Below are 15,496 nucleotides of genomic sequence, written 5' to 3'. Positions count from 1 at the left end.
ATATCACATTGGGTGGTCGATGTCACTAGTCTTTTGTTTATTTATTTCTTTTTTCCAATTAAGAACTCACGCCCTTCCACAATTCACAATTAAATGAAATCTCAAAATTTCAAGGTTTTGTGATATCAATGTAGTTCAAAATTTTAAAATGTACAACAGTTCAAACATTACTTTTAGCAATAAAAGTTCTCTAATAGCCATCCTCTCGATTATTGCACCACTTCGCCATTCGATAGATAGAGTGGGTATCATGTGAGACCGTCTCACGGATCATAATCTGTGAGACGGGTCAACCCTACCCATATTCACAATAAAAAGTAATACTCTTAGCATAAAAAGTAATATTTTTTCATGGGTGACCCAAATAAGAGATCCGTCTCACAAATACGACCCGTGAGACCGTCTCACACAAGTTTTTGTCCGATAGATATTTGGTTGTTCTTCCAATATAGGAATTATTGTCATCAACAGTGAATTGTACTCGTTAAATTTTTTAAAAACAAAGAATTGAAAATCTCATTCATATATATTAATCTTTCTCTAATATCATGTTAAAACCATGAATGGATCGAACATTGAAACTCATATAAGAACTAAAAAAAATCAAATTCACATAATATAATTAAAGTAATAATTTTTATATTCTAACAATCACCACCGTTTTAAACCAATCGCTCGTGGGGGTTTGAGCTCATTTTCATTCCAACTACCAAACACTCCTCCAAGACAACAACAATAAATGAAAATAGTAATAATGAATTATAAAAAGACGAATTGTACAGATAAAATGTGCAGTGTTGAGAGTTGTGAATCGAGTAAATGATGAAAGATGGAGACATAAGAGTACTTCGTTGAAAGTGATTCATCACTGTCAAACTACTTTCTCACCTTTTACAGAAGGAGAAAATTTATATATTTTTTAAATATCATTATATATATAAATATAGTATATATATATATATATAAATATAGTATATATATATATATATATATATATATATATATATATATATAATGATATATATATATATCATTATTTGTGTAGTCTATGAAAAAGTATTACTTTTTATGTTAAAAATATTGATTTTTATGTTAAAAGTATTAATTTTCATATTGAATATCGGTAGGGTTGACCCGTCTCACAGAAAAAATATTCGTGAGACTGTCTCACAAGAGACCTACCTACTCATATATTATTATTATATAAAAAATCTATCTGTTAGAATATATCATCTTTTTATTCTAAAATTGTTCTTACACTGATATTTTAATATTGTTGCTGCAACTTATTCTCAATACTACTCTTTCAAATGCACGGTGTTTTTTTCACTAATTTCTATTAATTATTATTAAATTAAACATAAAAGTAAGTATTTAATCAAATTAAAAATATTATATAAATTACTATTATAATTTACACATAATTTACTAGTAGAAGATAAATCACAATGACGTGGAAGAATTCATATAGTGATCTCATTTGGTGTGAAATGTTTGTGTTTTATTGTAGTTGTATTCTTTGAGGAGGAATGATTGAATGTAATTTTAGTTACTCATATGGCCGAAAGGATATCAACGGATAATATTTATCTTTATGTATATATTATTTTCGATAATTTAGAGATATAACACGTTTAATAAATTAGTGAGATGATTGAGAAAACATATTAACCTATATCAAACAAATAATTATATCCAAATTCAACATTTACTGATTAGTTAAATTTTAAACTAATTTTTAATTATTTATTTAACATAATTTTTACAATGGAAATAGATATAATAAAATAAATAAATATGTGAGAATAGTCAAATGATTAGGGTGTGGAATCAACTAATCAAGTATGAATTTGGAATCTGACATTTTAAAAAATCAACGTTTGTTTGGTCTTTGTTTTTCCTGTATATGTTAGAAAGTCATTTTTCAACCAAAAAGAAATGTTGTAATTCAAAATGGATGTTTGATCAGAGTCATTTTTCAAACTATAAATGGACATGAATAGAGCCATATTTCTCTATCTTTTTCCGGGTAAATAAATCCAACTCCAACGATAATAGAATGGCCAAACTCGTTTCTTTATGTCTTAAAAAAGAAGAAGAGATGAATCACCTTAAGAACATCAGGAAATTTATTCAGGGAATATCAAACTTCCCATGTAAAATCTACTTCCATAACATATCAACCACTCAATTATTCTGGTATAAATGAACCTAAAAACATTGCCACGGCCAAAATCACCAGCGTAACCAAGGAAAAACAGATTTTGATTCTCACTTGAGAGCGAGGAATTGTCACATCTGTAGAGCAATAATACTCTCTTATTCTGCTCGAGATTGACCAGCACGAGAAGAAAGAATGATGCCAACAATGAGGCCGTAAAGAGCAAGGGCTTCAGCGAAAATAAGGATAAGAATCATCCCAACAAACAGCTTTGGTTGCTGAGCGTTGGCCCTATCAGGGAATAATATGAAAGTTAATAAATCTCATTTAAGATAAAAAGACAATCAAAAGGAATAATGCCAATCACTATCTGAATAATGCAAAAGATAAATCGAGACATAAATTATGACTCTTGGCAACGGAAACAACATCTTCGGATTAAACGATAATGAAATACAATAGCACTGGACTCAAGTTGCCTCTTTGACTCAGAAAGAGATAAATCCTTGCATTATCTCAATCAAAATAGAACAGTTCAGCATTAAAACAAGGCCGAGAAAGCTTTTGCCTTACCCATGCTCACTAAGAAATAAAATAACCCATCTCATTAAATGTCAAAGATAATTTTACACGAACATAAGACAATTCAAGAAGGCTTTCGAGAAAAGATTTAGGTGAATTAACAAATGGAAGGCATCTGGTAACCGGAGAAGCATGACGACTTCTTACTTAGTCTGTCAAACATCTAGTTTTCACTCACCTCTCACGAAGAACTTGTATTGGTAGAATCTCAAGAACACCATAAATAAATATAAACAGTTAGAAGAGCAATTCTCAGTGGTGAAATAACATTCTTGTTGCCACATAAACTAAAAGACGAATGAATTAACAATTAAAATGATAAACAACTAACAAGATCATAGCAAAACGTCCCAACAAAAATCCAAACGAGTGTACAACCAACAAGATCATAGCAAAACGTCCCAACAAAAAGAATATATTAAGTTTGGAAAAATCAAGCCCACTAACTGTATGCTAATTGACATCAAAATTTAACAGGTAACTTCTTTCACCATGCTTAATCATCCATATCTAATACCAATAACAGAAAATTGGAAGCCACGACAAGTTAAGGCAAAGAATCGCACCTGACACCAGCATCTCCGACAATTCCAATGGCCATACCAGCAGCCAGGCCAGCAAGACCACAAGAGAGTCCAGAAGAAAGGTGCGCATATCCATCAAACAAGTAGTAAGACTTGGCCTTAGGGTTAATACCAGTACTGATAATCACAGCGATAATCAAACCGTAAATACCCAAAACACCAGCCATAACCACCGGAACAATAGACTTCATCACCAACTCCGGTCGCATCACCCCCATAGATGCCACACCGACACCGCTCTTCGCCGTTCCGTACGCCGCCCCCATACCTACAAAGAAATAGTAGAAATATAAAACACAAACATCTCAGATCCGTAAAAAAAAGAGCGATGGATCACCAAGAACAGCTTACAGGAGAAGACTAGAGCGGCGGCGGCGCCAAGGAAACCGAAGAAAGGCGCTGTTTCATCGCCGCTGAATGTCGACGACATCTTTTGATCAACAATTTGGATTGGCTTCTGCTGATATCGGATCTGAAGATGCTTGCTTTCTTGCTTCCAAAGAGGATTCGCGAATTGGTGAGCTGGAGAGAGGAACAGGATGCCCCAATGAAGTCGAAAGCTTTTCTGTGGTGGAGTGAGATTCCAACTTAAATTTACGGTTTTGCCCCATTGGGGTTGTATTGCGTTTTTATTTGTGAAGGGGCTGTTTTGAGTTTTAACTATCAGCACGTAATTTTCAAAGAGTTGTTATAATGTAAGACCATCTCACGGATCATCATCTATGAAACGGGTCAATCCTACTCATATTTACAATAAAAAGTAACACTCCTAGCATAAAAAATAATATTTTTTTATGAGTGACCCAAATAAGAGATTTGTATCACAAATACGTCCCGTAAGACAGTCTCATACAAGTTTTTGCTATTTTTAAATACTAATATATTGATGCACGCAACACAATATTTTTATAATTCATTTGTTTATATTTAATTGAATATCAAAATATAATTATAAAAATAACAAAAGATTAGATAACAATTTGATATATTAATTAAAAAATTAAATAGAAAAAAGAAAAATAGACCCAAATATTGAACCTATGATTTGATAAAAAAAAAAATAAAGATTCTATTTGTTAAGCTATAAATAAGTTGCATTAAAATTTTAACATTTTATTAATATATATAATTATTAAAACAGACCATGATTAAAATATTATTTGAATTGTTGTAATTAAAAAAAATAAAAATAAAAGTTTTTGTTGAAATTTTAAAAAAAATTAATATTGATATCATAGAAGGACAAAATTGAAATAGACAAAAAATACACTAAGACACTATTTTTGTCTCTACTCTAGTTTGTAGAGATTCTTACTAATTGTAACATATAATAGATATAGATGATAATAATATAATAAAAATAGACTAAGATGGTTTCACCGAATTTTTTAAATTAGATGAGATTTTTTATCCAAAAATAATATTTAATGGTTCAGATTATATTGGAGATCCGTCTCATAAAATTGATAAATGAGACAATTTTATATGAGTTTTTGTTTATATAATATATATTTTATTTTTCGAATTATATTTATTTTTAGTTATATTTGAAGAAACTGCGTTGACGTTTATTATATATTTCATTATATTTCTAAAATGAGATATTTTTTAAGAAAAATTATATTATGTAAAATTTTATTGAGCAATATGAGTGGATTTTAATAAAAGATAAAGTATGTTGAGCTAATATATAGTATAAATCTTTGAAATTATGATAAATCAAATCAAAATCAGTACTTGAATTGAAAATAGGGATTTCAAATACTGCTAGGGGTAGAACGTATAAATAATTTTAGTTCGTCCCTATGCATGATAATAAATTATATATTATTAATAATAATAATTTGAAATATATATTAATCTAACAAAATGATATTTAACTTTAATTAATTTGCACAAACTCGTATGTGTATTAACATAAATATTTTGTTTTAGAAAATTTATCCCTATCATTATAAAATAAATTATCTCATCAAGAAATTTTTAAAAAGTAAAGAATAAAATATTTATTAACCAAATTAAATTTTCATACAGTTATTTTTTAAAATAAAACTAACTATTAAAATATAATTTATTCTAGTCCATTTGAATTTAGACATTATGGATAAATTAATTATTGCGCTTAAATAAAAAATGCATTCTGACAGCTAAAATTTTTAGAATTTACAACTTTTTGACGCGCTTTGTTTTGTAGTCGTGCAAGCATAATGGACAGACATGTCGCGAGATAATTAAGATTGGATATTTTAGAAGTCAAAATGAATTTTCATATTTAAATTTTACAATCTTCAACAATTAAACCTAAAAAAATGGAACCTCCCGTAAATAAATTTTTATTTGCAAATTACTTTATTGTATTCCGTTTAAACAATTACTTCTAATATTTTATAAAAAAATATTAAAATAAATATGTGTTTGTATAAATATTATATTAAAACGTTTTTAGAATTAAAAATAATTATGAAGATATTTTGACAATTACTTTATAAAAGGCAAAAACTTGTGTGAGACGGTCTCACGGGTATTATTTGTGAGACGGATCTCTTATTTGGGTCACCCATGAAAAAGTATCACTTTTTATGCTAATAGTATTACTTTTTAGTGTGAATATGGGTAGGGTTGACCCGTCTCACAGATTATGATCCGTGAGACGGTCTCACATGAGACTCACTCCTAATAAAATTCTTTTAATTCTCGTTAAACGTGTTTTCTTATTCTAAAAATATATCTCCAATATTTTGTAAAAAAATATATTTGAAGAACATTTTTTCTAAAATATTTTTCAAAAATGTTTTACACATATTTTATCCTAACATACTGTAATGCCCGAGATTTAATTACTGTAATCAGACGTTGATTAATTGACATGATTGAGGTTATACGAACTCGAATGAAGAAGCCGGGCGTCGTTGCATTGTTAGCCAAGAATTTGGACAGAACCTTCGGCACTCGAGCGGTAGAAAAGGACCGCCCGAGCGCCAATGCATCACAAATTGATCGTCGGACAGAACGTGTGGCGCCCGAGCGGTAGAAAATTTCCGCTCGAGCGCCAATGGATAATAAGCCACGCACCCGGACAGAAAGTGTCGCGCCCGAGCGGTACTTTCTTACCGCTCGAGCGCGAGACGTGTAAAAGGCGGAATGAGCCACTCGTCTTTTTGCATGGAAGTGGATGTATATATATATATACACGAATCCTTCAGTTTTGAAAGAAGAAAAACGAGGATAAAGATCGAGAAAAGGGTTCGGGCAAAGGGTTGAAAAATCCTTACGCTTTTTGTGAGAAATTCGTCCGTCTGATTTTGAATCCGACTTCAGCACTGTGTTCCTAGCAACGCAGGTTTCATCTGGACGTAAGTTTTATTACGTTTAGACGTGATTTGAATTTATGATATTGTCAGAATTGAATAGAAACCAGATATGGTGTTTCTGCTACAATAGACATTGTATAATTGAAGTCAGATTTAAGAATAGACGGATTATGCAATTGTTATGAATTTCAGAGTGAAATTGATGGAGATTTGATATCAGAATTGTGTTAGTATTCAGACTATGAATTATATTAACACAGATTATGAAGTCCAGTATTATATTTGTGATGTTCAGATTGACGGGGTATCAAGAGTGTATTGTTATGCCGTTAAAACATCAGTTGATTAAATTGATCAGATTCAGTAATGATTTCGATTGTAACGTGACATTGTTGATATGAATTAGATTGTACCTTGTTCAGATATGGATCAGATTATATACTGAGTTGAGTACTGATCAGAACAGGTTTTGAATTAAGATATATACTGATATCGTATTTATGTGATTGTCATTTCCAGACTGGGTATGGACAGATCAGAATACAAGACTTCGTCTTCGTCAGAGCGGGAAGATAAAGGTATAAATAAATGTTGATTCGGGATTGCACAACTCGAGTTAGGTTTGACTTGAGTTTCCCTAAATCACATACTTTATTTTATTGCATAGATATTTGCAGATTATCAGATTGATATGTTAATGGATTGACTTAGAATAGAGTCAGAGTCCGAGTCTAGGGCAGACAGCCTAGCTAGGGCAGAACCGCCGAGTCTTTCTCAGAACCGATAAGACTCTAGACTTACGGTGTATCGAAGAGCTTCAGATGTAGATCGACGTCTATCTCAGACACATTCGATACAGCATACCAAAGTCTAAATTAGATCGGGATCCCTAGATTTGAGATAAGATAAGATTAGATCACGAGTCATTGATTCATGTAGTCAGATTAGATACATGTTTTGATGTTTGTTTATGCTTTTATATATGTTTTATATGCTTGCATTTAATACATTGTTTATACTGGGATATTTATATCTCACCGGAGTTATCCGGCTGTTGTCGTGTTTTGTATGTGTGCATGACAACAGGTGGGGCAGGATCAGGGTCCAGAAGATGAGGAGAGATCGAGATTAGAGTGGTGATCACGGACTTGGATGTAGATAGATTTTATTACTTGAATGTAGTAGTTGAACCTAATTTTAAATTAGAGGCATGTTATACAAGATTTGTATTATTATACTAGTTTGTATAATAGATTGATTCCATTACCTTCCGCATTTTAAAAGAAAATTTTTAGACCCTGTTTATCTTAACTGATAATTAAACCCCAAAGATGATTAAGAAGATGATTAGCGTCCGGGTCCCCACACATACAATTTAATTCTATTTCACTTATAAAACACTAAATACTTTTAGGTAAAAACTTGTATGAGACGGTCTCACGAGTCGTAATTGTGAGACGGATCTCTTATTTGGGTCACCCATGAAAAAATATTACTTTTTATTGTGAATATGGGTAGTGTTGACTCGTCTCACAGATTATTATCCGTGAGACGGTATCACATGAGACTCACTCATATTTTTAAAGTGTATTTCCGAACAAAGCGTGGATATTCATAAGTGAGGAACATATAAACAATTATTTAAGACTTACTAATTCAAAATAAATGCGGTGTATAATTTTATATAAACAAATTAAAATTTAAGGGATTTTTTTATTTACTATTTGATTTAAATATATTAAACATATCAATTATTTGATACATGTGAATATTATTTATATGCAAAAAATCTGTAATATTGATATTATTGAAAATTTAAAGATATTTTGTTTAAAGAAAACGTTTCGTTATTTGTTTATATTATAATTATATATGGAATTGAACCCGATTATTTTCGAAAAATATTGGGAAGTGGAGATTCGATAGATGAAATATATATATATATATATATATATATATATATATATATATATATATATTAATGGAATTAATTTAATTTATAATAATATCAGGCTATCACCTTCAATTAGATCCACCTCTATTTTCATAAATTGCAAGTCTATTTAGAGCTCCGTTCAATCTTCCACATTTCCCCCACACCGCAAACGATACAAAACCTATAGCCATGAAAGCTCCCCCATTCAATCTTCCCTTCCTTCTCCAACACATTCTCTTCCCGCTTCTACTGCTTCCATTCCACCGGGATACTCTCACACTCGCCGCCGGCAAATGGGACCTCCTCCTTCCCAATATCGGCTTATCCGCCATGCACATGCAACTGCTCAACACAGATCGAGTCGTCATTTTCGACACCACAGACTTTGGAGCATCAAATATCTCACTCCCAAACGGAAACTGTCGCAATAATTCAAAGAACCTCACCCTCAAGAGAGACTGCACCGCACATTCCGTCGAATACGACATCGCTTCCAATGCCGTCCGCCCCCTAACTCTCATCACTGACCCCTTCTGCTCCTCCGGCGCCGTCACGTCTGACGGGACCCTTGTTCAGATGGGTGGATTCAATGACGGTGATCACAACGTTAGAATGTACAAACCATGCAGAGGTAATTCTTGTGATTGGCAAGAGATCAATGGTGCCCTTATACAGAGAAGATGGTATTCGACCATCCACATTCTGCCGGATGGTCGGCTGATTATAGTTGGTGGGCGGCGGCAGTTCAGTTACGAATTTTTCCCGAAAAGATCCGGAGCTGATAAAGCTTACAGCTTGCCATTTCTGGTGCAGACGAATGTCCCAGTCCTCGAGAACAATCTATATCCGTTTGTTTTTCTCAATAGCGATGGCAACTTATTCATTTTTGCGAATAATCGAGCTATCTTGTTCGATTATGTCAAAAGGGCAGTGGTGAAAAATTACCCGCAAATCCCAGGTGGGGACCCAAGGAATTATCCTAGTACAGGTTCTGCAGTTTTACTTCCATTGAAGAACAGTACTGGAGCCGAAGTATTGGTGTGTGGAGGTGCACCAAGAGGAGCAAATGGTACTTTTATCGGAGCTTTGAATACGTGTGGACGGATCCAAATAAACGATCCGAATCCAAGCTGGATGATGGAGACCATGCCAATGGGTCGGGTGATGGGGGATATGTTGTTATTACCAACCGGCGATGTGTTGATCATAAACGGAGCGGGCTCGGGTACTGCCGGGTGGGGATCCGCTCGGAACCCGGTTCTATCACCGGTAATTTACCGACCAAACAATCGAGTCGGGTCAAGATTTGAGGTGCATAACCCGAGTTCCAGGCCTCGAATGTACCACTCAACAGCAATACTCGTTCGTGATGGTAGGGTTCTGGTCGGTGGCAACAATCCCCATGTTTACTACGATTTTAAAACCAAACTTTTTCCCACGGATTTAAGCATAGAAGCGTTTTCTCCTCCATATTTAGATCCCAAGTTTGCAAAATTGCGCCCCACAATAGTTTCACCACCTTCACAAGCTAAAATCGGGTACAGAAAAACGATCAATGTCCGGTTCACGATCCCTCCGGGTCGGCTAAATGTATCTTCTCTCATGGTGACAATGGTGGCACCATCATTTGTTACACATACATTTTCAATGAATCAAAGACTTCTGGTTCTTAGTGGAGTAGGAAGTGTAACAGCTGTTGCAAGATCGACATATCAGATTCCGGTCGTCGCGCCCGGTTCAGGCAATCTTGCACCATCGGGATACTATCTCTTGTTTGTGTGTCATCAGGGCATCCCTAGTGTGGGTATTTGGGTCCGAATTAGCTGAAAATATTTCACATTCTTTTCGGCTCCACATAGGATATTAGTTAGAATCAATTTGTTCATCAAATTATGTTGCAAATTTGCAGAGAAACAAGGCTTCCGTAATTCTCTTGCACAATTCTTTTTTTTTATCTTATTATTTTCATTTTTCACAAGAAAAGCCGATCATTGTGATGAATACATAGCTATTGACAATATATATAGTGATTTAAGAGGTGGAAATTTAAGAGTAAAAGTAAGATATTATTTTAAACTACAAAGATGTAACGTGATTACATGTATTACGGATGAGACTTGAGTGTGAATATGAGATTTGTTTATCTTAGACAAATAATTTATAAATAAAAATCTAAATCTACTTGAATAAATTAAGAAAACTACTTATAATCAGCGAAAATCAAACCCGAGATCAATATTTTTCATTATCTCAACCTTAATCATTGAGTCGAATCTCGACTTAAATATACGGAACTTATAAATTGAATATGTTTTATTTTTTGAGTCAGGCTTGTACGACATTGTTATTATGACAATTAATTCTATGTAAAAAGAAAATTACAGACTGTAGGATATATTTGACTTGGAATGATATTTTCAAATCTACGATTCATGTGTACTTCAATTATTATTTTTGTTAAGACTTATGCCTCAAAATAAAAAGAGTGGGTCTCACGTGAGATCGTCTCACAGATCATAATATATAGGACGGGTCAACCCTACCTATATTCATAATAGAAAGTAATACTCTTAGCATGAAAAGTAATACTTTTTCACAGATGACCTAAATAAGAGATCTATCTCACAAATACGATCTGTGAGACCCTCTCACACAAAGTTTTTGTCAAATAAAAATATTATATACAAATACTATGAATTAAATTTATATTTAAATACTTGAAAATTCTTAAGAATGACTTTGTTCAAAATTTTAAAGTCAATCCTGTGTTACACCTAGTACAACTAAGTCAATGCAAAAAAAATTTGTGATGATTTCATTAGTCAATTTTACGAGATAAATATCTTATTTGGGACATTCATGAAAAAAAATTTATACCAAAATTGTTATTTATTATTTTAAATATAGACAAATAAAATCTATGAAATCGTCTCATAAGAAATATACTCTTGTGTCAAAAGAAATTCTTTAGCCATAACATCAACATGTTATCATGATTCTTGCCAGAGCTATTATTTTAAATTTTTAGTTGTTTAGCATATTTATAATATTTTTAATTTAACCTCAGTTTTCAAAATATTTAATTAATAGCACTACGTACTCAGACTATATATATATATATATATATATATATATATATATATATATATATATATATATATATATTGTTTAGCATATTTATAATATATTTAATTTAACCTCGGTTTTCAAAATATTTAATTAATAGCACTACGTACTCAGACTCTATATATATATATATATATATAATTGATAATTTTGTTTGTGTATGTCGAGATTCCTGGCTATAGATAAAATGAAGGGTTAATTGGGTATCAGTACCCAATATAAAAGAACTTATGATTTGGTACCTGGTGAGAGAAAATAAATTTAAAAATGCCAAAATTGCCCTTGACTTTTAATTGATTTTAATTGATCCCCGCGCCCCGAAAATGGTATCAGAGCATGGTTAATTTATTTCAAACACAAAAAATTTATTATTACTAGTAACTAAATGTATGAGAAGGAGAATTTCGAAAAATTATGAATCCGAACTTTAGTTCGAGAAAAGTAATTTACAAGAACTATTCCAATACTTTGGAATATACACAAGTTTATCTAACTATTGTTAGATATCAGAAACAAAAGGTAGACTCTTACAGGCCGAAAAGAACAGATCTTCAATAATCTGTTAAATATGCCAGGAACTACCATCCAGTTCGAAATTGAAATTATTTCCCTGGAAATAATTCAATTAGAACAAGAATTACAGCGAAGTACCTGCTTCACTGAACTCAGAACGAAAGGTATGCGTTTACAAGGTTTAAAGAACCGTAAAAACATACTTCAAAATCTACTCAGAAGAAATTCTTCAGGGAGCAATGGATCTTTATAAACAAAAGATCTACGAAGGGAAGCAACAGCACCCCCAGGTAAAAGTTTATGATTCAGAATAATAAATTTCTGGAGATAGTACCAGACTCCTCTAAGCTCTCTCTGGATCTTAGAGAAATACAGAAAACGGTACAAAATTATGGCAATATGCTATATTATGTACCCCAAAGGGTTGAAAAGGTCCTAGAGAAACAAGAAGAAATTCTTGAGATCTTAAAGGATATTCAAACAAGAATACAGAAACTAGAACAACAACCAAGTTCTAGTAGAAGAACTTCAGGAGGTTGGTTACCACCATCCTTTGGTACCGAACCTTTGTTACATCAACAAGGGAAGGCCAGAGTGGTGCCAAAACCCTTAACTGAAGAAGAAAAGATGATCAATCTAATTAAGTCCGTCTCAGAAAAGAAATTGATCTGATGACAACGTTAGAAAGGATCGGTCTGGAGGATCTACAAGAGCTTGCGGAATCTTTCGCAAATCTCAAAGTAGTAGATCTAAAGATGAATACAGCAGTAGGAGAAACACTACCTGCAATAACCTGGTCATCTTCTCAGGAACCACCAAGGGAAAGTATGGGATCTCATGATGAAAATATGAGAGAATCTCAGACTGATTTCCATACTGGTAAAGGATCGCACCCAGCGGGAACAAGGGCAAGGAAAACTCAAATTCCTTAGCACCAAACACCCTATGGGAAAACTGTTTTAGATCCTATACATCCTTACGGGGTTATGCTTAACCTTGATATATTGGACTTCAAAAACAGAGAAGAACTCATAGACGATTGGACATCTGCTATGAGGATTGCAGCAGGAACACTTGATCTCAACAAAGAAGGATTCATTAAACTTTTGGAAATGAGTCTTATGGGATCAGTAAAAATTGCTTGGGACATGACTTCAGCAGACATGAAAGAGTCAGTCCTAGTTGGGGAATCTCTTAGTGAGATCGCTGGAAAGATGGCTACCCTATTCAAAGCACACTTTATAGGGGTAGACTATTTCAATAGTCAAGATACGGAGAAGAAGAAAAAATATACTCAAGCTCTGTATAGTCTTGAATTACATGATATATGTTTGGTAGATGAATACATTATGTTATTTACCAAATATAGATGGAATTCAGGAGTCGAAGAAGATATAGCTATGCAGCTTTTCTTCGCAAAAATGCCAAGTCCTTGGAGAGAAATGCTCATAAGGGAATACGTACCTGGTTGTTACGCCTTAAACGCATACAAATCTCGAGGATGAGATTAATGTTTTTAATGCTGTAACATATCCCAAAGTTTTTGTTTTGATGATACCAAAACTTGGCTTAAAAATGTACTAATGTTTTATATTGAGGCATGCAGGAAATTAAGAACAGTTTACGTTCGGAAGATCCGAAATGTTGTTCGGACGGTCCGAAATTGTGCAATTCGGAAGCAAAATAGAAGCTGTTCGGAAGCTGCGATGAGAGCGTTCGGACGTTCCGAAGACGTGATCGGACGTTCCGAACACAAGCAATCAAATCACTTCAATGCGGAGACAAATTGATATGACTGATTGATCGAGTAAGATTTCGGACGCTACGAAGACTCTTCGGACGCTACGAAGTGTTGAAGATTTCAAATCTCCGGAAACGCGGGAAAGTTCGGACGGTACGAACTTGAGTTCGGACCTTCCGAAGTTGTTCATCACTGTCTGAAAGAACTGTTCGGAAGCAACGAAGTATGATCGGTCCCTCCGAAGCATATGTTCGGACCCTACGAAGTCATGAACGGACGATCCGAAGTCATCCCAGATTTACGCAAATTGATTTCAATCAGATCGGACGTTCCGAAGCATAAACAGAAGATCCGAACCTTGGCGTCCAAGTCTAGTATAAATAGGCCTTTGAGGATGCATTTTCAATCATTCGATCCCACTCCACTCTCTTGTCTCTTACAAAGCTTTCTACTATCTCTTGTGTGCGTTGATTAAAAGAGTTGTAATATCAAAAGAGTTGTAGAAAAAGAGTGAAAGTAATACTCTCGAGTGGGTTGTAAAGTTCGTGGCTATCCTTGGAGCCCTCAAGGCCAAGTAGACGCATCGAGGCGTGGTTGTAAAAGCTAGCTTGGAGCTCCTAAAGCCAAGTCGATATAGTGATACCTCGATCCTCATCGAGAAGGGGAGACGTAGACGATTCTTCGTCGAACTTCCATAAACATCTCTATCCCTCTTTACTTTACGCATTTACTTTACTACGCATTTATTTTACGCACTTACTTTACGCATTCACTTTATTTGTGATTGTCCCTCAAGTCTTCCGCTTGCAATTTTTGCAAACTCGTTTTAAAAACGCTAAAGGGCCTAAAAGAACCTATTCACCCCCCCCTTTAGGTTCTTCAAGTGGTATCAGAGCAAGGTTTTTCAAAATCTTTTAAAATGGCCAATCTAGCAAGCGAGTATGCCCAAGGACAATCCACAAATCGTCCCCCTCTTTTCAATGGTACAAATTACGGATATTGGAAAAATAGAATATCTCTATACATCCAATCCGTCGATTACGACCTTTGGAAAATAACGGTGAAAGGTCCCTATATCCCCATGAAAACGGTGGATAATAAGGAAATTCCTAAGGGAATGGATGACTTCACCAAGGACGATATGAAACTTATCTCTCAAAATGCTAAAGCTATGAATATTCTTCATTGTTCTCTAGATATGAATGAATACAACCGAATCTCGGCTTGCACCTCCGCCAAAGAGATTTGGGACAAATTGGAGATTTGCCACGAGGGAACCAATCAAGTCAAAGAAACGAAGATAGACCTTCTCCAACTCAAGTACGAGACCTTTGAGATGGAACCCAAGGAGGATATCGACACCATGTTCCGGCGGCTCACCCAAATCATCAATGAGCTTGCCCAACTTGGTGAGAACTACCCAACTAAACAAGTGTGGAGGAGAGCCCTTCGAGCATTACCGGCGGAATGGGATGCAAAGCGCACGGCTATCATTGAATCCAACAAGGGAGATGCGGCATCCTACGACCTTGATCAACTTCA

The 15,496-nt window shown here is 34.0% G+C and overlaps 2 protein-coding genes across 2 annotated transcripts; one reads left to right on the top strand and one right to left on the bottom strand.

Annotated features, from left to right (window-relative positions):
• Positions 1-2,052: 2,052 nt before the first annotated feature.
• On the bottom strand, positions 2,053-3,912 carry LOC140832657 (V-type proton ATPase 16 kDa proteolipid subunit). Its single transcript, XM_073196790.1, has 3 exons — positions 3,679-3,912; positions 3,310-3,595; positions 2,053-2,452 (listed from the first exon to the last, which is right to left on the bottom strand). Exons 1-3 carry the CDS (start codon positions 3,755-3,757, stop codon positions 2,320-2,322), a joined length of 498 nt encoding a protein of 165 aa, XP_073052891.1. The 5' UTR covers positions 3,758-3,912; the 3' UTR covers positions 2,053-2,319.
• A 4,844-nt stretch (positions 3,913-8,756) lies between these two features.
• LOC140831672 (aldehyde oxidase GLOX-like) lies at positions 8,757-10,401 on the top strand. Its single transcript, XM_073195420.1, has one exon. The coding sequence runs from the start codon at positions 8,764-8,766 to the stop codon at positions 10,399-10,401; it is 1,638 nt and encodes a 545-aa protein (XP_073051521.1). The 5' UTR covers positions 8,757-8,763.
• Positions 10,402-15,496: the final 5,095 nt, after the last annotated feature.

The sequence above is a fragment of the Primulina eburnea genome, chromosome 5 (assembly GCF_022965805.1).
Source record: "Primulina eburnea isolate SZY01 chromosome 5, ASM2296580v1, whole genome shotgun sequence".
Taxonomy (NCBI): Eukaryota; Viridiplantae; Streptophyta; class Magnoliopsida; order Lamiales; family Gesneriaceae; genus Primulina; species Primulina eburnea.
The sequence above is the reverse complement of the archived record's forward strand: the minus strand, read 5'-3'. Positions and strand labels throughout refer to the sequence as shown.

Coding starts and splice junctions, on each gene's coding strand:
- LOC140832657 (XM_073196790.1), bottom strand. CDS start 3,757: ATGTCGTCGACATTCAGCGGCGATGAAACAGCGCCTTTCTTCGGTTTC. Junction 3,596..3,678: donor CGCCGCTCTAGTCTTCTCCT/GTAAGCTGTTCT, acceptor ATTTCTTTGTAG/GTATGGGGGCGGCGTACGGA. Junction 2,453..3,309: donor GTCGGAGATGCTGGTGTCAG/GTGCGATTCTTT, acceptor ATTCCCTGATAG/GGCCAACGCTCAGCAACCAA.
- LOC140831672 (XM_073195420.1), top strand. CDS start 8,764: ATGAAAGCTCCCCCATTCAATCTTCCCTTCCTTCTCCAACACATTCTC.